Here is a 26,309-nt window from a genome sequence, read left to right on the forward strand (position 1 = left end):
AAATAGAAATACCCAAAATGTTGTTTGGGAAAAAAAAAAAAAAAAAAAAACCACTATTACTATATAGAAATTGACATGTAGAATTAACTAATCTAGAAATAAAACATAGTAATCACTATAACAGTAATAAATATCTCTGTTAAAAGGTACTAGATGCTCTTATAGATCATCTTCCAGAAATCTTGGAACTTATGTCTACTGGTGGAGAAAGCAGTGTTCAAGAAAATAAGGTAAACTTCATCTTTCAGAAACATTCTGAGCTGTGTAAATATTATCCTACTCTACAGGGTGTTGTGAGGCATCAATGAAAGAATGTTTGGAAAGCATGTAAAATAGTGTATGCCACATAGTAGGTAGTCAGTAAAAGCCTGTTAGAGTATGAACAGCTTGAATTTCCTCTATCTTTCTTACGTTAATAATTTTAAATTACCATGATTGTTGTTTATTGTCTTTGGACTTTATGTTCATATTTTCATTTTTCATTAGCATTAATGATTATTCCAAGAATAGCAAATAGGACAAAAGGGTAGAAATTTATTCTTTATTATTAATTTTAAGCCACTGTGTAACCTAAGAAAAGGATAGGAATTTAGGAGGTCAAAGCTTGCTGACAGTAATATATAATACATTTTACTGTAGTTAGAAAAGTTGCTATGATAATCTGACAGGAAGAAGAATGAGTTGCAGTTTTTATTTCAAAATTTGGTTCACAGGGATCATACGTTTTACTTAATGATTTCTTTTAATAAGTGTTTGATTTAGTCAGATAATTATCTCCTTGTGACAACTAAGATATCTCCTAAACTCTGAAATGAGAAGGAGTATTCCCCTCCCCAATGTGTTACAAAATTGAGTACTTTTACTGAGTGCTGCAATTTATTTATTTATTTATAATTGATTTTTTTTGATGCATTTCATTTTTCAGTTATCTTCTCTGCCTGACTTGATTCCAGCACTCACAGCCGCTGAACAGCGAGCTGCAGCCTCTTTGAAATGGAGAATTCATGAGAAGCTACTTCAGAAATATGCCTGCCTGCCACACGTCATATCAAGTGATCAGATTTATTACCGTTTCTTACAAAGAATGTTCACAATCGTGATGACAAATGTGAGCTCTGTACCTTTCATCTTACTCTTTTGAACTCATGGTTGATTCTGGAATTTTCAAAACTCTTCATATTTTCAAAATAGTGGAACAAACTCAGTTCATTCCATTCTCCCGAGGAGGATGTCAGCCTCCTAGGTCCAGAGGAGGGGACTCAGGTTTCCCTTTCCTTCCCCACTAGGTCTCCCTCTGCGAATCTTCTCTCTAGCTGGAGAGAGGAATGACTAGGTGGCACTTTCACGTATCCTTTGATCATATACTGCCAAGAACAGGGTAGACTCACTTCAAACTTGAAATAGTTCTTCTTAAGAGGAAGGTTGACAGGACTCAGTGACCTTGACTGCAAAGGACCTTCTGTTCTGATGTGCACCTCTGATGCATCCACACCCTTTATGTCTGACCCCAGCTATGCTGTTTTGCCAAGGCACCCCTTAAGCTTCCTGTTATAAGTTTGGTTAATTGTATAGTGTGGCAATGGAACAGAGAAAGCTTATACAAATACATGGATGCCCTAGTATTGATAGCCTTATAAATAGTGTTAAAAGAAAAAAAAAAGACTCCTCCCTCAAAACAAGGTGGCACTCAAGCCTCCCCACAAAGTTGTCTACTTTTTTCACAGAAATTTCCAAGGGGATTATTTAACTCATAATTCAACTTACATTTAATATGACATCCTATTGCAATGTTTTGAAATATAGAAACATTCCATGGCTCTGTGATCTGGGCACAGAAGGCTTGGGACAAATCCAACTGGTCAGGCCTACCTCTGGGGCAGATGCTGAGTTGGGGGAGTGCAAGCTGGGTGGGCCCCACACTCATCTGCTGGGCTGAAAACCCTGGGGTGCATGTGCCTACCTGGTTGTATACCAGTTGTACCACTGCCCTGCCCAGGGATCTTCCACCCTTGACAAACTGCACGGCCAGACTACCAGCAGACATACCTTGCAACCTGCTCTGAGCTGGAATCAATCCTACTGAAACTATTCAAAAAAATTGAGGAGGAAGGGTTCCTGTTTAACTCATTCTACAAAGCTGCCATCACCCTGATACCAAAATCTGCCAAAGACACAACAAAAAAAGAAAACTACAAGTCAGTGTTCCTGATGAACATCAACATAAAAATCCTCAAGAGAATACTAGCAAACCAAATCCAGTAGCACATCAAAAAGTTAATTCACCAATCAAGTGGGCTTCATTCCTGCAATGTGAGGTTAGTTCAACATAAGCAAATCAATAAATGTTATTTGCCACATAAACAGGATTAAAAGCAAAAATTACATGATCATCTCAATAGACGCAGAAAAGGCTTTTGATAAAGTCCAGTGTCTCTGTGTTAAAAACCCTCAACAAACTAAGCACTGAAGAAACATACCTCAAAGTAATAAGAGCTCTCTATGACAAACCCACCGCCAACATCATACTGATTGGGCAAAAGCTGGAAGCCATCCGCTTGAGAATTGGAACAAGACAAGGATGCCCACTCATACCACTCCTATTAAACATAGTACTGGAAGTCATAGGCAGAGCAATCAGGCAAAAGAAAGAAATTAAAGGCATCCAAATAAGAAAAGAGGAAGTCAAATGATCTCTCTTTGCTGATATGATACTATACCTAGAAAACCCTAAGGATGTTGTCAGAAGGCTCCTAGACCTGATAAACCACTACAGTAAAGTTTCAGGTTACAAAACCAATGTGCAAAAATCAGTAGCATTTCTATACATCAATAACGTTCAAGCTGAGAGCCAAATCAAGAATGCAATCCCAATTATAATAGCCACAAAAAATATCCAGTAACACATCTAATCACGGAGACGAAAGAGCTCTACAAGGGGAACTATGAAACACTGCTGAAAGAAATCATAGATGGCATAAACAAATGGAAAAACATTCCGTGCTCATGGATTAGAAGAATTAATATTGTTAAAATGGCCATATTGCCCAAAGCATTCTACAGATTCAACACATTCCTGTCAAACTACCAATGTCATTTTTCATAGAATTAAAAAAATTATTCTAAAATTATGCTTGAATAGCCAGCTCAATCTTCAGCTGGTATTTCAGCCCTCTGAATACCAGTTTCCTATCAGCCTTTTACCTGTTAGTTTTAGAATCCATTGATGATCCTTACTTGAATCGGTGATTTCATTATAACTTCCTAAATAATTTTAAAATTCCATCATTTCTTATGCATTTTTGATGGTGGCATTGTGTGAAGAAGTGCATTCCTTTGTCCACATTGGTTATTTGATTGCCTTGAGCTACATTTACTAAGGTAAAGACAGGATGAATTCTCAATTTTTTTCCTCTAATTATCAGTTTTCAGAGCTAGGAGGTGGTGTAGTAGCTATTTTTAATGGTGACAAGTGCACTTTGTTTTTAACATCGACTCTCTTTTAGATAAAATAATGTTATTGCAGTTATTATGTTTTTGTGCACAAATTGTTACAACTTCTTCAAGCTGGTTCTTAAGTGCTTTTGACCTGATTATATTTATCTTTGACTTCTGGCCCAGGAGAATACCTTATACCATAAACTATAATATGTGTTTTATGTGAGGTACAAAATATATATATTTTCATGACTATTATATATGTATTTGAAATTCTATCAGTATGTGTAAAATGAAAGAAAGAATAACATGCTTTTATGTAATTCACCATTTATCAAAAATTCATTTTCCTTAAGTCCAGTCATGTTTCTGCTTATGTATATTTTTTAAATTTTCTTTTCTAAATCAAAGGAAATACCCTCTTTTTAAACAGATTAAACAGATTAAAAACCCCACTCAAATTACACCTGATATAATGTGAATAGCTCATATGAAATATGAGAGGAGGTAGCAGGCAACACTGTCTCAGCAATGTAAAGTTTCATTCTTTTTGAATTTCAAGGATCCCCACTATAATATTTGGGATCTTTAGTAATTCAACATTATATTTTTATGTAAGTCAAGATAATGAACATGAATTTATACTGGACACAATATGTCTGGTTGAGAAATTTTTCTCTAATGTATGGTTTGAACCCAAACCCAGGAAAGGTAAATGGCCATATTTATTTAGAATTAAGGTTCTGCCTGGTGGTGTGACAGAAATTGAAAGGACAAAGGACTTGAAATACTGGTAAGAATGATTGACATGGTGCTCTTTGGATTCTAAATGTCATCTGTATCATTAAGAGCTAGAATTAAGCCAGAAGGATTGAAGAGTATACCTGATCACGGGATCTCTAAATGTATATTTTAGTAGTGACATATTTTTGGTGATGTACCCGACACATGGCATGTTGTAGCAAATGTTTGTCAGATGAATGAATGACAAAGTCCAGGGAACAGCTAAAAGAATAAGTGGCAGGGGTGTATATGATAATGTAAGATGAGATGGCAAGGAAATAAGAGTCAAATCTGGATGATTTGGACTTGACTATGCCAAATTAATTTTGTAATATAAGTATTGGTTGATTTGCCTGAGTGATTAACATTAAATTATGAAGATACTTCCATAAGGATGTAATAAGTTCAATGAGTTGAGAGGCAGCGAACACCTTATTTTATTTAGTCAATGACTTAAAATTGATTTGGTGGGGCCAAATTATCTAGACTAGAATTAGCCTAGTATAACTGTCTGTCTGTCTTATTTCTTCAAGAATGTCTTACCTGTCCAAAAGGCAGCCTCACGAACTCTATGCATTTTTCTGCGTTATAATCGTAAACAAGAACAGAGACATGAGGTCATTCAAAAATTAATTGAACGTAAGTAATCATTGTCTACTATTTTGAGAAAGGAAAGTAAACAAACTAGTTGGCTTTAGTTATATCTGACTTATGTGTCATTTTGCTGTGAATAATTAGGTTACTATTGGGTTTTATAAGTTGATTTTTATTTTTTAGAAATCCTATGGCAAGATTAGATCTGTGATGAATGAAAGTAATAATTACTCTGTTTTCTTTTGTGATTGTCTACACTTTAGAAATTACAATATGTTTACCTATATTGAAAGCTCAGTTTCTACCCTGATGAAATAACATTTGGAACTAAAATATAAATAGAAAATCCATGAATCTAATCATTTATTTTATGGTCCTATTTCAATATTCACATACTTAACAGAATCTGGGATTTTTCCTTGAATAGAGTTGATAGTATATTTGAATATAAATTTGATGAGCCTAGTTGGTTTATAATGTCTTAAGAAACTAAGTTAGTTTACAAATACAAATTTATTTTAATTTGATAAAGGCTAAAATCAAGGCAAAAACATTTGGTTTATAGTATTGATTTTAGAAATATTTGCACACACCTATATATACTTAGTCAATTTGTTAATTATTGTATATTTGCTTTGCCCATAATGTCTTAATGTTTTTACTAAACTATATTATCCAGCATAGGCAGGTAATGGGATTTTCTAGTTATTGGGGTTTACCAGTTTAAGTGTGTATCACTACTTTCCAAAAAATTAGAGTACTTTTATAAAATACCATTTAAGAAAAAGTATGCTCAGTATACTTTAATCTTTCTTTTTATAATCTTATTTTAATTCGGTTTTCATTATTCAGTGGTAGGGGCTCATGTTTAGAATGTTTTATTTTGAAAGAAGATTCAGTTTGTTTTTATTTTTGAACATTTATGTAAAAAGTAGAAAATTAGCCTTTTAATATTGACCTGAATTATTGTCAGTAATGCTGTTTATATGTGACTGTATCTACTTTAGGCATTTTTAAGGAAACAAAGGGAACAAAACAGTTAATCTGATTTTAAAACAATTTGAAGTTATACAGACTTGTGTTTGAATTCTAGCTCTGCACCTACCAGCTGTGTGACTTTAAACTCACTGAATCTCAGTATCCTTATTTTTTAGGAGGAAGAAGTATGTGCATCTCTTTGGGCTGCTTTTCAGGGCTAAATGAGATAATATGTATAAAGTACTTAGCATAGTGGGTGATAAAAAATAGTATATACAGTCACTCCATAGTTAATAAATGCTTATGAAATTGAATGAAATGTTTGACAAAACGTTTTTATGGTTTTTGAGGTGTCAATTTGGGGATTTACAAATCTGAGGTATATCATAATGATTTTTTCCCTCTTATCTCTTGTATTTGCTAGCCATATTGTGGGTATGAAGAAACTTGTTATGCGTTTTGTGTGTCTAACTTTGTCACATTAATTTCATGTAGGAAAAATATAATTTTTGTTGTTGTTTCTAGAATTGGGCCAAGGAAAAAGTTACTGGAATAGACTTCGATTTTTGGATACCTGTGAATTTATTATAGAGATATTTTCCAAATCATTTTTCTGTAAATATTTCTTTCTACCTGCTATTGAACTGACACATGATCCAGTAGCAAACGTGAGGTATGTTATCAATCAATGAAAATATTTGAAAATGTATTTATTTTTATCTACTATAGTGAACATATGCAAAATCTTTTCCTTAGCCAATTAAAAACTTAAGTCAAGAATTTACATGTGCTTTGAAATTCTTAGTATTCATAATTGATGGGTATCAGTAAGACTTGGAAGCATACTCTTTCAACACTGTCTCAGATCTTTTGTCTTTACTGGATTGAGAGCAGTAAGTCAAAGCCAGATTGGTAAGCTTCTTCGGCCATTTGGATGTACACATTGACACGATTAGAAGATCGAGTTGATCTACCATTAAAACTAAAGAAAAGATGGTCGGTAGCCTTATCACTTCAAAGTTGTTTGATGAGCATCTGTTAGTTTTTAGAGGCCCGTTTTTTCAAAGAAGTAGAACTGCTTCAAAGTCTTCATCTTGTCTTTTTGTTTAGCTGCCTTATATTTTTGAAATCCAGTAAAATGTTAATTTCATTTGATTAACTGTTAAGTTGGAAGGAACAGATCTGAAAATGGCTTGCCTGGAAATGGAAAAAAATAATAAATATATTTTGTCCTTTTTCTCTCCAAATGAACACAACACTTCCTTTTTTATTGTGGTAAAATATATATGATATAAAATTTACTATTTTAACCATTTATAAGTGTGTAGTTCAGTGGCATTAAAGTACATGCATGTTATTACTTAAGAGCTATTTTTGTACGTTTGATAATGGAATGAAAATAATTTTAAACTCTCCTGTTTAAAATAAATTTAAGCCCAGCCATTAGATTACTGTGTTCTAAGTCCTGTGTCTCTATTTTGAACTTGAACTCAGATCTGCAGGAAAGAGAGATATCAGAGTCAGTTGGCCAAAGGCTTTCCTGAACAAACTCTAGAACTCCCTGCTGAATTTCTATACATTAGGGGCACTTAGTTTTATGCATCTGAAAGATGCATGTGTACCACTTTTATAAACAACTGATGTGAATTTTAGGCAATACGTAAAACGTCAAAACTTTTTAATAGGAAGAGTTGGTGAGATAATAAGCTAACTGAGATTAATAGTCTTGGTGTTGAGATATATATGAAGATGAATTGTCAAAAGATATTGAAAAGTTCAACCTAAGAATTTTATGAGCATTTTTTAATGGGAACAAATCTAGAAGTTTTTGTTTTGTATTTTAAATGTGAGAAAATACAGAAAGCACAACTGCATTGACTTTAATTTTTGGTGTATGTTTCTTGTGCTTTTATAAATGAGAGGTGGGGTACTGCTGACATTTAAAGTGAATTGAAAAGAACCTTTTCGGCTGGGCGTCGTGGCTCATGCCTGTAATCCTAGCACTTTGGGAGGCCGAGGTAGACGGGATCACTTAAGGCCAGGAGTTTGAGACCAGTCTGGCCAGCATGGTGAAACCCCGTCTCTACTAAAAATATAAAAATGAGCCAGGCATGGTGGTACATGCCTGTAGTCCCAGCTACTTGGGAGGCTGAGGCAGGAGAATCACATGAACCTGGGAGGTGGAGATTGCAGTGAGCTGAGATCACACCACTGCACTTCAGCCTAGGTGACAGAGCAAGATTTCATCTCAAAAAAAAACAAAAAAAGGAACCTTTGGTAATTCTTTAGATTTTAGCTTTTCCTAAACAACTAATGGGTCCAGCTTTATGAACATTTTGTGAATTGCAATTGTGATTCTATAAAAGCAACTTTCAATGTGATGTATTGTCACTTATCAAGCAGTTGACAAAAATAATTTGAAAGGAAATGAAATCATCTCTACTTTGATCAGTGTAACAAAGAGCATGACATTGACTCTACGAGAAAGAAATCTGCCAATTTAAAAAACCAAATGAAGAATAATTAATTATTACTCTGTTAATTTCAGAGATTTGCAGGACAGCAGATTATTGTATAACTGTGTGTCTTGGTTCCTACTCTCTTGCGTGGCCAGCTGCCAGCCAAGAAATGTATCCGACAACACTGTATGCTAACTGGCTTTGGGTATAAAAGCACTTGCTCAGTGCTTTAGAGATGTGCAGATAGAATGAAAGCCATCACAGGCAAGGGTGGTAGGATCATGTTGGTTAGGAGGACAGTTTCTGTTGCCACACTCCCTGAGCTGAAATTCCAGCTCTACATTAAATGTGTATCTTTAGCCAAGTTACAAAACTTCTGTGTGCATTGATTTCCTTAGTACCTAATTTATAAATTATTCTGAGGCACAAATAACTGAGATAATACACATAAATTATCTGAAAGGTGTGGTCCCTAATCTCAAGAATTAGATCATCTCAGGGGCCCAGGAGTCTCATAGAGATGAATCACTACAATGGATTGGGTAGCTTCTGCTGAATATCTATTTTCTAGACATGCCTTGGGTTGTAAAGAATGGAGTGTGCATAGATTGTTAAGTGTTTTTGTTTTTCCTTAAGTTAATGTTTAAAATTTAAATTCACCAAGTTTAGACAATATCAAACTGGAAAAAGACTCTTGGTATTCAGAGAAGCCTTTTCTACAGCTGCCAGAAATGATATAATTTCTTTGGGGGGTTGATATTCCTTAATTATAGAAAGCATTGCTAGGTTAGGCTGTATCCATGGTGAACTGTGAATGAGATTGAGACCATTGTTGCTATTTATAGTGCTGGAAATCCTACAGGAGGAGCTTCTTTACCCTTTTTGGTTAAATAAAAAGCAAATTTTGTTGTATATGAAGAATCCTCAAGTAAAGATTCAGCTGAGAAAGTGTTCTGGAAACTCTAAAAATGAAATTCAGGTGTCTCAAGGGTTGCAATAAAGATAAAAAATAATAATTTGGAGAGCATTCAGATGAATAAATGAACATAGCAGCTATAAAATAGATACCCACCTAGCATCGCTCTCTAAAACAGCCATGGAAAAAGAGTAGACTTTTAGCTTAGCAAAGCAGAGTATTTCCTCTGAAACGCCTCCTCCTAGAAAGGCTTTTTTTTTTTTTTTTTTTTTTTTTTTTTTTTAGGTTTTGGGATTTACTCTTACCTTCCTGGCATTCTTCAACCTCCTTGTTTCTTCCTTTCCAACCCAGTCTAGACTGTGGTAGTGCCTTAGACCAGTTTAGACTAGGTCCTTTTATCCTTTTCTTCTCTAACTGTACACATTACTTTGATGATCTCTCCCATTTCATGGTTTAAATATCACCTACTTGCTGAAGATTCCTCACTTTATCTGAAGCATTGACATCTACTCTGGATAGGCTAGATGGATAGTCAACTTATTGAGCCTGTTGCCCACTTAGCATTTCCACTGTATATCTGATAGACATCTCAGACTTAATCTGTCTCGAATTCAGTCTTCATCTTTCTTATCTGCTTTTGCTCTTCTCCATCTCAGGAAATAACCATCCCACCTACTTAGATCAAAACCTTAAATAAATTCTTCTCTCTGTCATTCTACCTCCAATCCCTCAGTACATTCTGCTGCTTGTAAAAGATATTCAGAATCCAGGCCAGGCGTGGTGGCTCATGCCTGTAATCCCAGCACTTTGGCCAAGGCAGGCGGATCACAAAGTCAGGAGATTGAGACCATCTTGGCTAACACGGTGAAACCCCATCTCTACTAAAAATACAAAAAGAAATTAGCTGGGTGTGGTGGCGAGCACCTGTATTCCCAGCTACTCGGGAGGCTGAGGCAGGAGAACGGTGTGAACCTGGGAGCCGGAGCTTTCAGTGAGCTGAGATCACGCCACTGCACTCCAGCCTGGGTGACAGAGCGAGACTACATCTCCAAAAAAAAAAAAAAAAGAAGAGATTCAGAATGCAACTGCTTCTCACCACCTTTTCCTGCTACCACTCTGGATCAATGCACCATCATCTCTTGCCTGAATTATTTTAAGAACTTTTCCTAGTGTTTCTCTTTTTCTGTTTTTGACCAGCTACAGTCTAATTTCAACACAGTAGGCAGATGATGCTTGTAAAACATTGTCAGATCATTTCACCCCTCTGCTCAAAATCTACCAATGGCTTCTTGTCATACTCAAAATAAAAGGCAATTTCCTTACAGTGGCTCTCAAAGCCTCTTATTTACCACTCTGAGCTCTCCTGCTAGTCTCACCTTCACTCTGTTTTGGCACAATGGCCAATTTGCTCATTTGGACCAACAGTAGAGACAAACTCTCCATATTTGCTGTGATGCTCTTTTCCAGATATTCACATAGCTTATTCCCTAATTTTCTTTAGGTCTTTGCTTAAATATCATCTTTTCAGTGGAACCTTCAATGACAACCCTCTCTGGCCACCTGCTTTAAAACCGATTAATCCCCTGCCCCTGGTACTCCCTTGCCTTTATTCCTTGCTTTATTTTTCTCCATAGTATTTAACACTATCTGACAGATTTTCCTTGTTTCTTTTCTCTTCTCTGCTCCCATACTAGAATGTAAGTTCCAGGAGAGCAGAGAATTTTGTTGGTTTTATTTACTGTTATATCTCAGCATCCAGCATGATGAATGCTTGACACATAATAGACACTCCATGAATATATCTTGCATGAATAAATGAAGTCTCAGGCTATCTAAAACTTGATTTTTCTTTGTTTCGTGTTACTGTTATTCTTAGTTATTAAATTCATTCAAGAGTAAATACTATTTTATTATAGAATGAAACTTTGCTACCTGTTGCCCAAAGTGAAATCTACTCTGAAGATTCCTGCTGATAAGCATCTACTTCAGCAGTTAGAAATGTGTGTGAGAAAACTCCTGTGTCAAGAAAAAGATAAAGATGTTCTGGCTATTGTAAAAAGAGTAAGTATCACTCTTGCCAGAATGTTGCATTTTTTTTGTATTAAGGTAGTAAGAATCATAACTTCACTATTTCAGCTTGACAGGATAGCAATATATTAAAATATTTTTATCCTTGCTGAAGTTGTAAGAATTAGTAAATGATTTGGTTGATATGTGCTACAACTGGATATGAAAGTTTTGAAGGGCACCTAGACATTAAACTTTTATTACTAGTAATATAAGCCCATGTTTGACACATGTTAGGTGCTCAATAAACACTGTTCAATTAATAATGAATGTTTTATTCGTCAGATTTTCTTTATAAGTGATTATAATCCAGTGAAACTTTTGTTGGTAAAATTGGGAAAGTCACATTTTATAGAAACGTATCCCTAGAAGGGCCCTTCGAGTTAATTCAGGGATCTTTTTGACGTTATAGAAGTTCTGTGCCTAGAAATATTGTGTCTACTTGAGATCATATTAGTAAGTAGCAGAATCAGGAGGACTAGGATAGAGACCTCTTACCTACTTCTGAGTGCATCTTTGTAAATAATGTAAGATTGTATCCTATGAGTTTTTTGTTTGTTTTAGCATGAGATCGTAGTATGTGGATTCTTTGGAAATGTTGGAAAAACTAAACAGTGAAAATTTGGGTTAGTGAGCCACATCTTAGAATAATTTTTATTGTTCAAAAATTGTTTATGCTGAATATATAACTAATCTTTTATAAGTTCAAGTGAAATTATTTACTTTTATGAATCTGAATATAAACTTCAGGACACATTGTTTTTGAGCATTTATTTGTAGTGAGGGAAATTTCCTTATTAATGTCATAAATAAATTAGCATACGTGGCGAGAAAAAAGAGAATTCTTATTTTTTTTCTCTTTTTTTCTAGAAATCATTGCCAGATGTCACATGAGGAATCTTTTAATTAAGTGATTTGATGACTTAGTATTAATTAGTATAGTTTTAATTTTAATGAAATGTGAATTCTTCTTTTATTAACTGATTTAACCAGAAATACCTAGAGTTTGACGTGCATTTAAATCTAAAAGTACACGCACACACACGCACGCGCGCACACACACACACACACTTGTTTCTACCAGACAATTCCTTCCTTACTGTTTAATATTGAAGTATAGGCCAGGCGCGGTGGCTCAAGCCTGTAATCCCAGCACTTTGGAAGGCCGAGGCGGGTGGATCACGAGGTCAGGAGATTGAGCCTATCCTGGCCTACACGGTGAAACACCCCGTCTCTACTAAAAAATACAAAAAACTAGCCAGGCGAGGTGGCAGGCACCTGTAGTCCCAGCTACATGGGAGGCTGAGGCAGGAGAATGGCGTAAACCCAGGAGGAGGAGCTTGCAGTGAGCCGAGATTGCGCCACTGCACTCTAGCCTGGGCGACAGAGCGAGACTCCGTCTCAAAAAATAAATAAATAAATAAATAAATAAATAAATAAATAAAGTATAGAAGTTTAGGCAATGGAGTTAACTTGTCAAAATAATAAACATGAGAGGGCTAATTACTTTTCCAGAATAATTTATTAATTCAAGAGACAATATAAACTAACCCTATACAGGTGTAACAATGATGTAATTAAATTAATGGATTATTAGTCTATAGTGGATTATTCTGGAGTACAGCTCTTATTTTCAGTATGCTGCATATAATGAAGCCAGTCTGTCCCATGGAAATTCTGTAGTATAATGAGACATTAGTATGGAAAACTCCCAGAAAGCTACACAAAACTTTTGGATAAAAATTGAATAGTTTTATCAGTTTTTCAATATGAAAAGTAACTTTATTTAAATAGAGAGTATTTCATGGCATACATTATGAATGTTTCATAAATTTCAGCAGAAAAAACTTTCACTAAATTTTATGTTTGTCATGGATAGTTTTGGGCATATGCATATCCAAATGTACTTTATTTTGGCCATTAGGGTTACTCGTGTAGACTAAGTTTTAGAAGTACTGCCCTCTGTCAGAGACAGAACCCTGGGTTAGATTGACCATTGTTTTGATTGGAATAATTTGTTTCAAACTAGTGTATTCCAAAAGACAAATAGTAAATTGAGAGAATATTTTTAGAGCAGATAGAAAATTTCTACAGGAGGGAACTAAGGATTATTCAGCCAAATAATGGCTTGTTTCATTCACATATAGCTAAAAGACTTTTTAAAAATTCGGAAGCTACATTATGTTTCTGAAAATTTAGAAAAAATTGGCACTGGGAGTTACTAGAAATTAGTTAGATTATATGCATTTGGAAGTATGCCTGTAGACTTGGTCTTCTTAAGGTTAAAAACTTTCAAAAGTTAAAATTGACCCTGGCATTATTGTATAAAGGTTGATTGTAAGTACAATGTAGAATTGGGCAGAACTTTAGAGTTTTCTGACTTAGTCTACCCCATAGTGCAGAAATCTCCTATTTGAACCTGCCTCTGCAAAATAACTTGCTGGGAAATGATTGGTTGTTTTAATTTAATTACTTTAGAATAATTTTAAAAACTTTCCTTATAGACTGTGTTAGAGTTGGACAGAATGGAAATGTCGATGGATGCTGTAAGTATACTCTCTTTACCTTGTTGTGTTGGTCCGTTTTCATGCTGCTGAAAAAGACATACCCAAGACTGGGCAATTTACAAAAGAAAGAGGTTTAATTGGACTCACAGGTCTACATGACTGGGGAGGCCTCACAATCATGACAGACAACAAGGAGGAGCAAGTCACATCTGGGCGGCAGGCAAAGAGGGAGGGAAACTCCCCCTTACAATACCGTCAGATCTTGAGAGACTCATTCACTATCATGAAACAGCATGGGAAAGACCCACCCCCATAATTCAGTCATCTCCCACCCAGTCCCTGCCACAACATGTGGGAATTAGGGGAGCTAAAAGATGAGATTTGGGTGGGGACACAGAGTCAAACCATATCACTTCTATTGAAAGGAATATTTTAAACTTGGCAGAAACTCATCACTAATATTTCACAATTTCATTTTAAACTTTAAACAGTTTCAGAAAAAGTTTTATGAGAAAGATTTGTTGGATCAAGAGAAAGAAAGAGAAGAACTACTTCTTTTGGAAATGGTATGTTGCTTTCATATGCACACACATATACTCTTTTCTGATTAATAAAACTGTGTTTTGTTATTAAACTTAATCATTTCTTTCCATCTCACCATTTCACATTACTCTTTTTTCTTCTTAAATGACAGTCCCAGTTTTTTGAAATCTGTTATTTTATGAACTAGAAAGAAAACTATATTTGAGAGCCTTTTAAAAAAACTACTTTGCTGAAGTGTAACTGACAACTACATACATTTAAAGTGTACTATTCAATGAGTTTTGACATATTGATGAAACCATCACCACAATGAAAATATGAAACATTTCTATCCCTTTAAAGATTTCTGCCCCTTTGTAATCCATGTATTCTACTCTAGTCCCCAACAACCAATGATCTAGTTTCTGAACTGTAGATTAGCTTGCATTTCTGTAATTTATATAAATGGAATCATATATTAGGTATTAATACTATTTTTGGTTCTGCATCTTTCTACCAACATAATTACTTTGAGATTCATCCATATTGTTGTATGCATCAAGAAGTCATTCCTTTTTATTTCTGAGTAGTAGTCTATATTATGGAATATCACAATTTGCTTATCCATTCACCTCTTTATAGACATTTGGCTTACTTCTTATTTGGGGATATTACAAATATAGTTGCTTTGAACATTAGTGAAAAAGTCCTTGGTTAGACATGTTTTCATTTCTCTTGGGTAAATACCTAGGAATAGAATGGCTGGATTGTATGGCATGCTTAATTAAAAAAAAAAAAAAAAAGCAACAAAACAAAACAAAACGAAGGCTGGGTGTGGTGGCTCACACCTGTAATCCCAGCACTTTGGGAGGCTGAGGCAGGTGGATCACGAGGTCAGGAGATCAAGACCATCCTGGCTAACATGGTGAAACCCCGTCTCTACTAAAAAATACAAAAAATTAGCTGGGCGTGGTGGCGGGTGCCTGTAGTCCCAGCTACTTGGGAGACTGAGGCAGGAGAATGGCGTGAACCCAGGAGGCGGAGGTTGCAGTGAGCCGAGATCATGCCACTGCACTCCAGCCTTGGTGACAGAGCGAGACTGTCTAAAAAAAAAAAAAAAAAAAACCTGTTTTCCAGTGGTTGTACCATTTTACATCCACATTGTCTATGCTGTAGTTACCAACCATACTATTGGGTATGTAATGGTATCTCGTTGTTTTTCTTAAATCTCTTTTTCTATTCCTGATGCCTAAAAATGTCAAGCATCTTGTCTTTGCTTACTGGCTATCTTTATCTCTTATTTGATAAAGTTTGTTTTTAGAATTTTAAGTGGGTTATTATTATTGAGAAGTGAGAGCTTTTAATCCATTCTGAATACAATTTCTTTGACCGATATACATATTATGAGTGTTTTCTTGGAGTTTGAGGCTTATCTATTCATTTATTCATGGTGTCTTTTGAAAAACAGAAATATTTAATTTTGATGAAGCCCAGTTTATCAATTCTTTCTTTGACAATTCTTTTTTGTTCCAGGAATCCTTTGTCTATCCTAAGATCATAGACTTTTTCCTCTATTTTCTTTTAAAAATTTTCGTTTTAGGTTTTACATTTAGGTTTACGATTCATTTCAAGTACATTTTTATATAATGTATGTTTATTTTTTTCCATAGGGAATATTCATTTATTCTAGCACCATTTGTTGGAATAACAACAATGGGGAAAAGCCTTCTTTTGTATTAGCATCCTTAAAAAATATTAGTTGTACACGTATATGTCTATTTCTTGACTTCCTATTATTGTATTCCACTTATTTATAAGTTTATCTTTTAAGTAATACCAAACTGTCTTGATCACTGTAACTTTATAGTGTTTTTTAAATTTGGTAGGGTAAGTTTTCTATCTTTGTTCCTTCTTAAAATTGCTTTGACCAGTCTAGGGCCTTTGCATTTTGATATGAAGTCCAGAATTTATTTCTAGGTATTTTATGTTTTTGGCATTATTATAAATGGAAGTATACATTTTTTATTTCACTTTCCAGTGTTTTTGTTCCTGGAGTATAAAAATACTGTTTTTTTTAATATTAACCTTGTGTCTTATAAACTTTATAAATTTGTTTATTCTAGAAATTGTTTTTTAGATTTTCTAAAACTAAAATTTTATATGTAAGCCATCATATCTTCTTTAAATACAGCAATATTACTTCTTTCTATTCAATATTTATGCCTTTTGTTTATTTGTTTTGTCTTATCGCAAGGTCCAAGACCTCCAGTAAAATTAAAGTGTTAGAGGTAGGCATCCTTGTCTTTTTACTGATCTTAGTGGGAAACAGTTCAGTCTTTCATCATCAGGTATGATGGTAGAAATAGGTTTTATGTAGATTCCCTTTATCAGATTGAGGAAGTTACCTGTTACTCCTAGTTTGCTAAGAGTTTTTATGAAGGGTTGTTGCATTTTGTTATATCTAGAAATGATATTTGGTTTTTCTCCTTCATTCTGCTAATACACTGAACTACCCTGATTTTTCAAATGGTAAACCAATGTTGTATTTTGGAGAAAAACCCTGTTTGGCAATGATTTATTATCCTTTTTCTCTATTGGATTCTTGGCTGATGTTTTTGTTAAGGGATTTTGCATCTGCATTCATAGATTCATAGCGAAATTGGCCTATAATTCCCCTTTTTGTCATTTTGGGGATCAGATTTGGTATTAATGTTATTCTGGCCTCATAAAACAAGATGAATAGTGTTCCCACCTTCTCTGTTTTCTGACCAATTTTGTATAAATTGATTTTCTTTTTGCCTTGAGTGTTCTATAGAATTCACTAGTGAAGTTATCTAAGCCTGGAGTTTTCATTTTGGAAAGTATTTTGATAATCGATTCTATTTCCGTAATAGACATTAGATAAAGTAGATCTTCTCTTTCTTCTGTTGTCAATTTTGGTAAATTACTTCCCTTCCACCCCAGTTTACATGTTGTTTAAACTGACAAATCTGTTGGCATGAAGTTATTTGTAATATTCTCCTATTATCCTTTTAATTATGGTATTAATCTATGGGGATAACCATTTTATTCTTGTGTTAGTGATTTGTGTTCTTCATATCTCCTTTCTTTTGGATTTTTTTTTTTTTGCTTGTTTCCCTAGAGATTTTAATATCCATACCTAACCTTTTACAGTCTACATATTGTTATTATTATATCATGTCACTTAACAATAATACAAATCTCTTTACCCCCTCAACACCCATTCTTCATGTTACAGTTGTCATATGAATTATATCTGCATTGAAGAGCCCACTAGACAGTGTTATAATCTTGCTTTAAGTTGTCATGTGTATCTTGAAGAATACACTCTTAGTGTAAACTTTTATGGTTTACTCAGATGTTTACTATTTCCAGTGCTCTTCATTCATTGCTTAAGATCTACATTTCTCTCTGGTATCTTTTTCCTTAAGGTAAAAGAATTTTCTTTAGCAAATCTTGAAGTGCAGGTCTTTTGGTGACAACTTCTCTTATTTTTTCTTTATCTAAAATGCCTTATTTTTACCTTCATTCTTGAAGGATATTTTCACTGGGTATAGAAGTCTGGGTTGACAACTTTTTCCTTACTACATTCTAATAATGTGTTTCTATCTGTCTTCTGGCCCCCATAACATCTGATACAATAGCTACTCTCATTTGAGTTGTTGGTGCTTCTGTATGAAGCATTGTTTTTCTCTGGACACTTTAAATTTTTTTTTCTTTTATCTTTTGTTTTTAGCAGCTTGCTTTTGATGTGTCAAGGCATTATTTACTTGAAATTTATCCAGTTTGGATTTGGTCATCTTACTGAATCTATAAATGTATATCATTCCCCAAATTTGGGAAGATTTGGTCATTGTTTATTTAAATATATATTCTGTTCCAATTTTTCTCTCTCTTATTTCTGGGTTACCAATTGTACATATTATTATTGTCCGTAGGCCTACGAGTCTTTGTTCTTTCTCAATTTTAAAAAATACTCTGTGCTACGCAGTGTGAATAATTTCTCTTGATGTAACTTCAGCATTACCAACCCTTTCCCTGTCATCTCCATTCAGCTGCTGAGCCTATCCAGTGAATTTTTTATTTCCAATATTATATTTTTCAGTTCTAAAACTTCCATTTGATTCTTTTTGTATTTTCTATTTCAATGCCAATAATTTGTGTGCTTAAAGTGGAAATCCTCTGAAAAGCAAAGTTTATTATCTCAGCAGTCTTTCAAAGCAAGATTAGAATTCAGGGTTGCCAGTGGGAGAAGCTGTAGGGAAGACTCTCAGAAAATTTTAGGACCAAATGACCTAGCCCAAGACAAAAACAGACAATAGAAAGAGAACCACAGATAATCCTGATACTGGAGTTAGTAGACAAGGACTTCGAGATAACTGTGATTAATATGATCAAGATACTAGAGGCAAACGTGTAGAAAATGGATAACTCTGTTAATCCCACCCAATGAAATTTTTCAGTTTTATGCTTTATTTCTGTTTCAGAATTTCCATTTGATTTTTAAATATAGTCCACTTCTATGTGGAAATTCTTTATCTTATTTTCTCCATATTTTTCCTTAGTTTACATGTGCATTTTAAAAGAATGTTTGTTCTCCACTTGTTGACTGTAGTATTCTAGCATGTCAGTTATACCAAGTTTGTTCAGAACTTCCTGTGTTTGTTGATTTTCTTGCCTATTTGTTCTGTTGGCATAAGGGCCTCCTTTGTTTTGGTAATGTTTTGTTTCATGATATTGGAGCTGGTTATACAAGTGCATCTATTTTGGGAAAATTCATTGAGCTATGAATTTGTACACCTATAATTTGTGCACTTTCTTTATACATACATACATATATATATATATATATATATATTTTTTTTTTTTTTTTTTTTTTTTTTTTTTTGAGATGGAGTGTCACTCCGTCACCCAGGCTGGAGTGCAGTGGCATGAGCTCGGCTCACTGCAACCTCCACCTCCCAGATTTCCTCCCTCAGCCTCTTGAGTAGCTGGGATTACAGGCATGCACCACCATGCCTGGCTAATGTTTTGTGTGTTTTTAGTAGAGATGGCGTTTCTTCATGTTGGCCGGGCTGGTCTCAAACTCCTGACCTCAGATAACTCACCCATCTCAGCCTCCCAACGTGCTGGGATTACAGGCCTGAGCCACGGTGCCCGGCCTCTCTATGTATATTATACTTAAGTAAAGCATTTAAAAATATCCAAGACCGTTTTCTTTTCTTTCAGTCTTTTTAAAGAAAGATATTATTTAGCCATTTACCAATCTGAAATTGAAGTGACCGAAGTAAGGGATATTTTACTAATGCGATTTAGGAAATACCATCTAGAAAATGAAGGGTCATTATTACAACGATACCAAACTCATTGTTTTAGCTTGACAGACCCCCAAGGGCAGAATTCTGTAGATATGAAAAGAGCACAAATCTGAAAGAACCCTGAATTCTTTAGACACTAACACTGGAAAAAACTACTTCTTTTAGGCATTTTTATGAACTTTATTTGAATCTCTAATGCTTAATTTCTCAGAAGAATTTTCTAAACCTACTTCAGTTGTACCTTTAATGCAAGATACTGTCTTAATAACAGGAACAATTAGAGAAAGAAAAGCAACAGAATGATGGAAGGCCCATGAGTGATAAAATGTTTGAAAAGAAACGTAAGTAATTTTTCTATGTCTTCACCATTTAGTTACATAATTAATGTTGCATCCTGGTATTCTGAAAGACCATGCTGAATTTTTTATTTGATATGGAAAATTGCTTTACTGTCTTTCATTTTTGAAAAGTCATTTTTGAAAATTGGCTGCTTAACATGGTACACATGTTAAGAATACATAAATGAAAGGCAGGAACCAGAGTGGACGTTCAGATCCTTCAAAAGAAAAGTTTCAAGTTTAATAACAGCTGTAAAATTGTGAAACTGACCACTGAATAACAAAGATTGAAATATGTAAATCTTACCAAATAAGAATATTTGGAAAAGAAAGCTGTTTAGCTAGGGATAGTGATTCATATTGTCTGAATTGTCTTGTATATTTATGGAGAGTAATAAGGACTTAGAAGAAATTATAGAACTTAAAGCAGAATTTATTTTAGGTAGAGACACTAAGACACCAACGCAAAGTCTGCCCAAGAACATCCCCATTTCTGTTCCTGGACCCTCTTCTGTCACCCCATCGACAAGTAAGAAATAACTTCTTTTTATATCTTTTTATAATTTTTCTTCCTTTTATAAAAATTAATTGCTGGCAAAGTCACTCTATTAGATGAGATACAATAGGATAATATATCTCATTCTAAAGCACTTTTCACCTTCTATCATTAGTTGTTTTGGTAGTTTTTAATTGCTAGTAAGGGTAAGAGATACTTCAGTGAGCTCAAATTAAGGAAAAAAAGGGCTAAAGCCATCTGTGTTTTACTGAAAATGATGGTAGTTGGGGAGGAAATGGGGGTTGGAGCAGCTGAGGATGAACTGAATACATTTTCCTCTTTTCTGCTTATTACTCTAGGTAAAGAAATCAAGAAATCCAAATTGATTCGAAGCCAGTCTTTTAATAATCAAGCTTTTCATGCAAAATATGGCAACTTAGAGAAATGTGCTAGGTATGATCTGTCAGCTCTTCGATTTTTAACATAGTTTTTATCTTTATTCACATCGTCATATATATGAGTTCACATTTTATAAAAATTAGAATGAATTTTGAGGTTTTTTTTAATAGGCCAATATTTTGTCAGTTTTCTTCTGAAAACTGGGATTGTTATATTTAAAAATAAGAGACCTCCAACAGTTTTCACAAAATAGGTATTCTGGCATTCTAGGAAGAATACTGACATGATACTATTTAATAATATCATAGAATCCATATATTATTCATGAGGGAGGTAGTAGTATATCACATATTCCACTTAACTTTTAATAGGTATGAGTATGCTCCATTTGCTAAATGTGTATAGACATCGCTTTGCTACTAATATTGTTTCTGTCTATAAAGAAGCCATTGGCATGTTCATATGATAAAGTGATCACAGCAGAGTTATCCTGACAATAGATGAATGTCTGGTTTCCCCTTTAGCCTAGGAGACAAAATTACAAGCAGTTAAGATGAGGAGAGAGTCAATATAAATTAAATTACCATGATTTTTTATATGTGCTGTACAAACAGCTGTATGTCAATTGACAAGCAAAATAATTTTAAGAAAACAAATATCTTTAAAGCTATTCCTTTGTCTATCAAGATAAATTACATGTTTCAGGAAAAAATATTTTTCTTTTAAAGATAGCTTCTTACAGAATTTCAGCTGTGTTTCGGGGCATTATCAAAAGATCTATCAAAAGTACCTGGCCAATAGAGATCTCAAGATAGAAAAAAGAGATTATAACTAAAGATAAATTTTATTTCCAAGAAAATTTTACCCATCTTAGCTGCCTTGCTTGAACCTCAAAAGAAAAACGGTAATTCTGATGAACCAAAAGTTTAAGGACATGCTTTTAAGTTATGGACAAAGTAAGCGTTGTGAGGCATGAATATTAAAAAAGTGAGAAATGAAAGCAACAAATGTTTTGTAAGTAGAGCAAAGCATTAAAAAGAAGATTAAAACAGCACAAGTGTTAGATGACTGAGATTGTAAGAAGTGTGTTTTTGTATTTTAAACTAAATCATGTTGTTTTCTAGTAAAAGTTCTACAACAGGATATACACCTGTCTCAGGGTTAGGAAAGACTTCTGTGCTTTCACTAACTGGTAAGTAGCAATCTAAGTTCTTCAAAAAATTGCTAAATTTAACAAAATATTATTTTCCTTAAATGACCTATTTCTTTAGTACTAGATACAGTGTTTTCCTAAATTTATATATTTATCAGATCCCTAAGAAATTAAATTTTTGTCTAGCAATTGAGAAAATATTTGACTAAACTATTTTGTCTTCACTGTTCAAGACTCAGAGTTTAATACTTTTAAAATAGAAAAAGAACAAAAGTGATAGGGTATGTTTTACCATACTGGGAAGGCTTACTGAGGCACAGACAAAAAGGTTTCACAGTAATTTTTAAGGAAGTTAGAAACAACAGGACTTCACTGTAAATCTAGATGAACAGCTAAACATTTACAATATTATGTATTTGGAAGTTTGTGGCAGGGTCAGCACATTTCCCTGAAGGGCCAGAGGGTAAACATACAGGCTTTGTTGGCTAAATTGGTCTGTCACAGTTATTGAACTCTGCTGTTACTGAGTAAAAGCAGCCATAGACAGTACATAATGAATAGATATGGCTGTATTCCAATAAAACTTTATCTACAAAAACAGGCAGTGGGCAAGATTTGACCCACAGACCGTAATTTGCTGGCCTCTGGTTTATATAACAGAGCATAGAATTATACTATAAATAATGTAGACTATATTGTTAAAATTACTAGTGGCTAAATGTGTGTTTTTAACTTTATACTTTGGAAATATTGGTTGAAAATTTTACTATTGATCTATGGTAGTTTTTTTTTTAGTGTAAATAGTGAATCTGCTCAAAGATCTGAAATTTTTAAGAGCTTAATTACATTTTCATTTTAGGTTATATTTTGAGTATTCTGTCTTCTTTTTCTTTTTAATTCTTTTTTTTTTTGAGACAGAGTCTCACTCTGTCACCCAGGCTGGAGTGCAGTGGCGAGATCTCGGCTCACCGCAAGCTCCACCTCCCACGTTCATGCCATTGTCCTGCCTCAGCCTCCCAAGTAGCTGGGACTACAGGCACCCGCCACCACGCCTGGCTAGTTTTTTTTGTACTTTTAGTAGAGAATGGGGTTTCACCGTGTTAGCCAGGATGGTCTCGATCTCCTGACCTCGTGATCTGCCCGCCTCAGCCTCCCAAAGTGCTGGGATTACAGGCGTGAGCCACCGCACCCAGCCTTCTTTTTAATTCTTATGGGGAATGTATATATACTCATTGGCTGTTCTGTAAACTGTTTCATTTGCTGGAAGAGAAAATCTTTCTAGCATTAAAGCATTGGCAATTCACGTACAGTATATAGAATGGTTCTGCAAGGTAGACTATGATTATCACAAGAAATAATTTGATAACAACAGAAAGTTGATCAACTAAAATTTTCCCCATATCTTGGACTATAAATAATAAAACCATTGATTACTTTCAGCTCAGTAAAACTGTGAATTCTTTAGGAGGCACTAAGGAACATTCAGAGTTTAAGAACTTTATTTAAAATATGGAGTGACTTTAAAAACTTAAGTGTACAAAACCGGTTGGAATTAACTTTGAGCTAATGGTGCAGATGATTATAGATGTTCACAAGGGGTTCTTCAGACTTGTGTGGATCTCACCTGTTCTCTTGGTACTTCTTCACTTAGCTGTAATGAACATATTTATTCATGATCTTGTAACATTTTCTGTCAAGAAATTTCTTTGTCTAAATCATTAAGAATATTGATTCAGAAGTGGTTTTTAAAAGTTTTAATTAAGTGCATTAATTTATTTAGTTTTAACTTTGCTAGTTTTTAAGTGACTTTAAGAACCAAGAGAGTAGATATGGTCCACAGATCCTAAAACTTACATCCAAAGTCTTAAGTTATGTGTTTTATGAGGTGTATTTGTCTCTTCTCATGCTGTTAATAAAGACATACCCAAGACTGGGTAATTTATAAAGGAAAGAGATTTAATTGACTCACAGTTCCACATGGCTGGGGAGGCCTCACAATCATGGCAGAAGGCAAAGGGACAGCAAGATGTGTCTTACATGGCAGCAAGCAACAGGGTCTATATAGGGGAACTGCCCCTTTATAAAACCACCAGATCTCGTGAGACTTATTCACTATCATGAGAATAGCGTGGGAAAAATCCACCCCCATGATTCAGTTACCTCCCACTGGGTCCCTCCCACAACACATGGGGATTATTACAGTTCAAGGTGAGATTTGGGTAGGGACACAAAGCCAAACTATATTGTGAGAGTAAATATTTTATTAAAATATTTGAAAAATATTCTATCTTAATGTCTCAATATTATTTTCAGTTGAGGGAGAACTGTAGGTTGAATTAAATACCTCCTAGAGTTCTTGGTTAGAAAAAGGGCTTATTATTGTTATTTATTACTTAAAATAGAAACTGAAAAATTTTACTATATAATAACACATCTATAAAGAGAAAATGGAAGCAGAACATCTTTTAACAAATATTTCAGATGTTTGCATAGAGAAGAGATCTTATTTGTGGGACTCAAAACAGGTTTCAAGATGATTATGTCATTTGACGTGAACCTTAAGGTATGCTAGAATTTTGACAGGCAGAGATGTGTATAGAATAACATTCCATTCACAATACCAGTCATAAATAAAAGATGATCGTTGATATTTTCAGGGAGCAACAGCTGACTAGTTTGGCTGAAGTGTGGAGTGGGTATAATGGAGTGGTGTTAAATAAAACTGTAAGGAGGTCAGGCGCAGTGGCTCACACCTGTAATCCCAGCACTTTGGGAGGCCAAGGTGGGCAGATCATGAGGTCAGGAGATCAAGATCATCCTGGCTAACATGATGAAACCTCGTCTCTACTAAAAATAGAAAAAAAAAAAAAAAAACAAAACAAAAAACAACAACAACAACAACAAAAAACTTTAGCTGGGCGTGGTGGCAGACGCCTTAGTCCCAGCTACTCGGGAGGCTGAGGCAGGAGAATGGCATGAACCTGGGAGGCGGAGCTTGCAGAGAGCCGAGATTGCACCACTGCACTCCAGCCCGGGCGAGAGAGCGAGAGTCCGTCTCAGAAAAAACAAAAAACGAAACAAAAAAACCCCCAAAAACAGACAAACAAAAACTGTAAGGAAAGGTCAGAATCAGAACTTGGAATGCCAGATTGGATACTTTTTACTTAACGCGAATCCACTGTTCATTGTGTGGGGACTTCTGCCTATTTTCAGTTATACTACTCAAAACTGTTCGGAAAAGTCTGAGAAACTGTCACAGCCAAGGAGAGCCTAAGGAGAACTAACAAGTAAATGTGATATAGTATCCTGGATGGGATCCTGATACAGAAAAAGTTGTTATTAGATGAAATAACAACTACTATGGATTTTAGTTAATAATGTATCAGCATTGGTTCATTAAATAAATATTGCATACTCACGTAAGCTATTAATAGAGGAAATTGGGTGAAGGGGATATATGAGAATTATTTATTCTGTTGTGTCAATTTTTCTGTAAATCAAAACTATTCTGAAAAACACAGTTTATTTTAAAAAATAACATGTAAAGTATCTTCAAAAACAGTGCTCAGGGACAAATTTAACAAAATGTGCTAGAGATGCATAAAAAACTTTAAAATACTGCTAAAAGAAGCTAAAGACCTAAGTAAATGGAGAAATATAACATGTTTATGGATTGGAAAATTTAATATTGTTCCAATGTCAGTTTTTTTCTGAATTGATCCAGAGATTCAGTGAAATCCTAATTAAAATTCTAGTAGTCTTTTTGCAGAAATTTATAAACTGATTCTAAAAATCTGTATTGAAATGCAAAAGGACCCCAATGTAGCCAAAATAGTTTTGAAAAAGAAAAAAGCTGGAGAACTTAAATGTAAGTTTGATTTCAACAATTATTATAAAATTCTGATAATCGAGACATTGTGTTCTATGTTGTCATATATAGTCAGTTGATTTTAACAAAGGCTTCAAGATAAATCAATAGTGATAGAATAATATTTTTTAAAATGGTGCTGGATGGACCAATTCCTTGAAAGACGCAATTCATCCAGGCACATTGGCTCACACCTATAATCCCATCAATTTGGGAAGCAGAGACGGGTGGATCACCTGAAGTCAGGAGTTCAAGACCAGCCTGACCAACATGGCGAAACCCCATCTCTACTAAAAATACAAAAATCAGCTGGGTGTGGTGGCATGTGCCTATAGTCCCAGCTACTTGGGAGGCTGAGACAGGAGAATTGCTTGAACCTGGGAGGCGGAGGTTGCAGTGAGCCAAGATCGTGCCAGTGCACTCCAGCCTGGGAGACAGAGCGAGACTCCATCTCA

The 26,309-nt window shown here is 34.6% G+C and overlaps 1 protein-coding gene across 3 annotated transcripts in view; it reads left to right on the forward strand.

Moving 5' to 3' along the window:
• Window positions 1-26,309, forward strand: part of PPP4R4 (protein phosphatase 4 regulatory subunit 4) — a 107,591-nt gene that overhangs the window by 72,041 nt on the left and 9,241 nt on the right. For all 3 annotated transcript variants that reach the window (XM_030931664.1, XM_030931659.1, XM_030931660.1), the window contains 11 exons: window positions 147-230; window positions 926-1,108; window positions 4,752-4,857; window positions 6,316-6,463; window positions 11,082-11,226; window positions 13,737-13,778; window positions 14,231-14,305; window positions 19,872-19,941; window positions 20,381-20,467; window positions 20,794-20,887; window positions 21,958-22,025. In XM_030931664.1, the coding sequence (XP_030787524.1) occupies window positions 147-230; window positions 926-1,108; window positions 4,752-4,857; window positions 6,316-6,463; window positions 11,082-11,226; window positions 13,737-13,778; window positions 14,231-14,305; window positions 19,872-19,941; window positions 20,381-20,467; window positions 20,794-20,887; window positions 21,958-22,025 (1,102 nt within the window). The remainder of the gene's footprint in view (window positions 1-146; window positions 231-925; window positions 1,109-4,751; window positions 4,858-6,315; window positions 6,464-11,081; window positions 11,227-13,736; window positions 13,779-14,230; window positions 14,306-19,871; window positions 19,942-20,380; window positions 20,468-20,793; window positions 20,888-21,957; window positions 22,026-26,309) is intronic.

The sequence above is a fragment of the Rhinopithecus roxellana genome, chromosome 5 (assembly GCF_007565055.1).
Source record: "Rhinopithecus roxellana isolate Shanxi Qingling chromosome 5, ASM756505v1, whole genome shotgun sequence".
NCBI lineage: Eukaryota > Metazoa > Chordata > Mammalia > Primates > Cercopithecidae > Rhinopithecus > Rhinopithecus roxellana.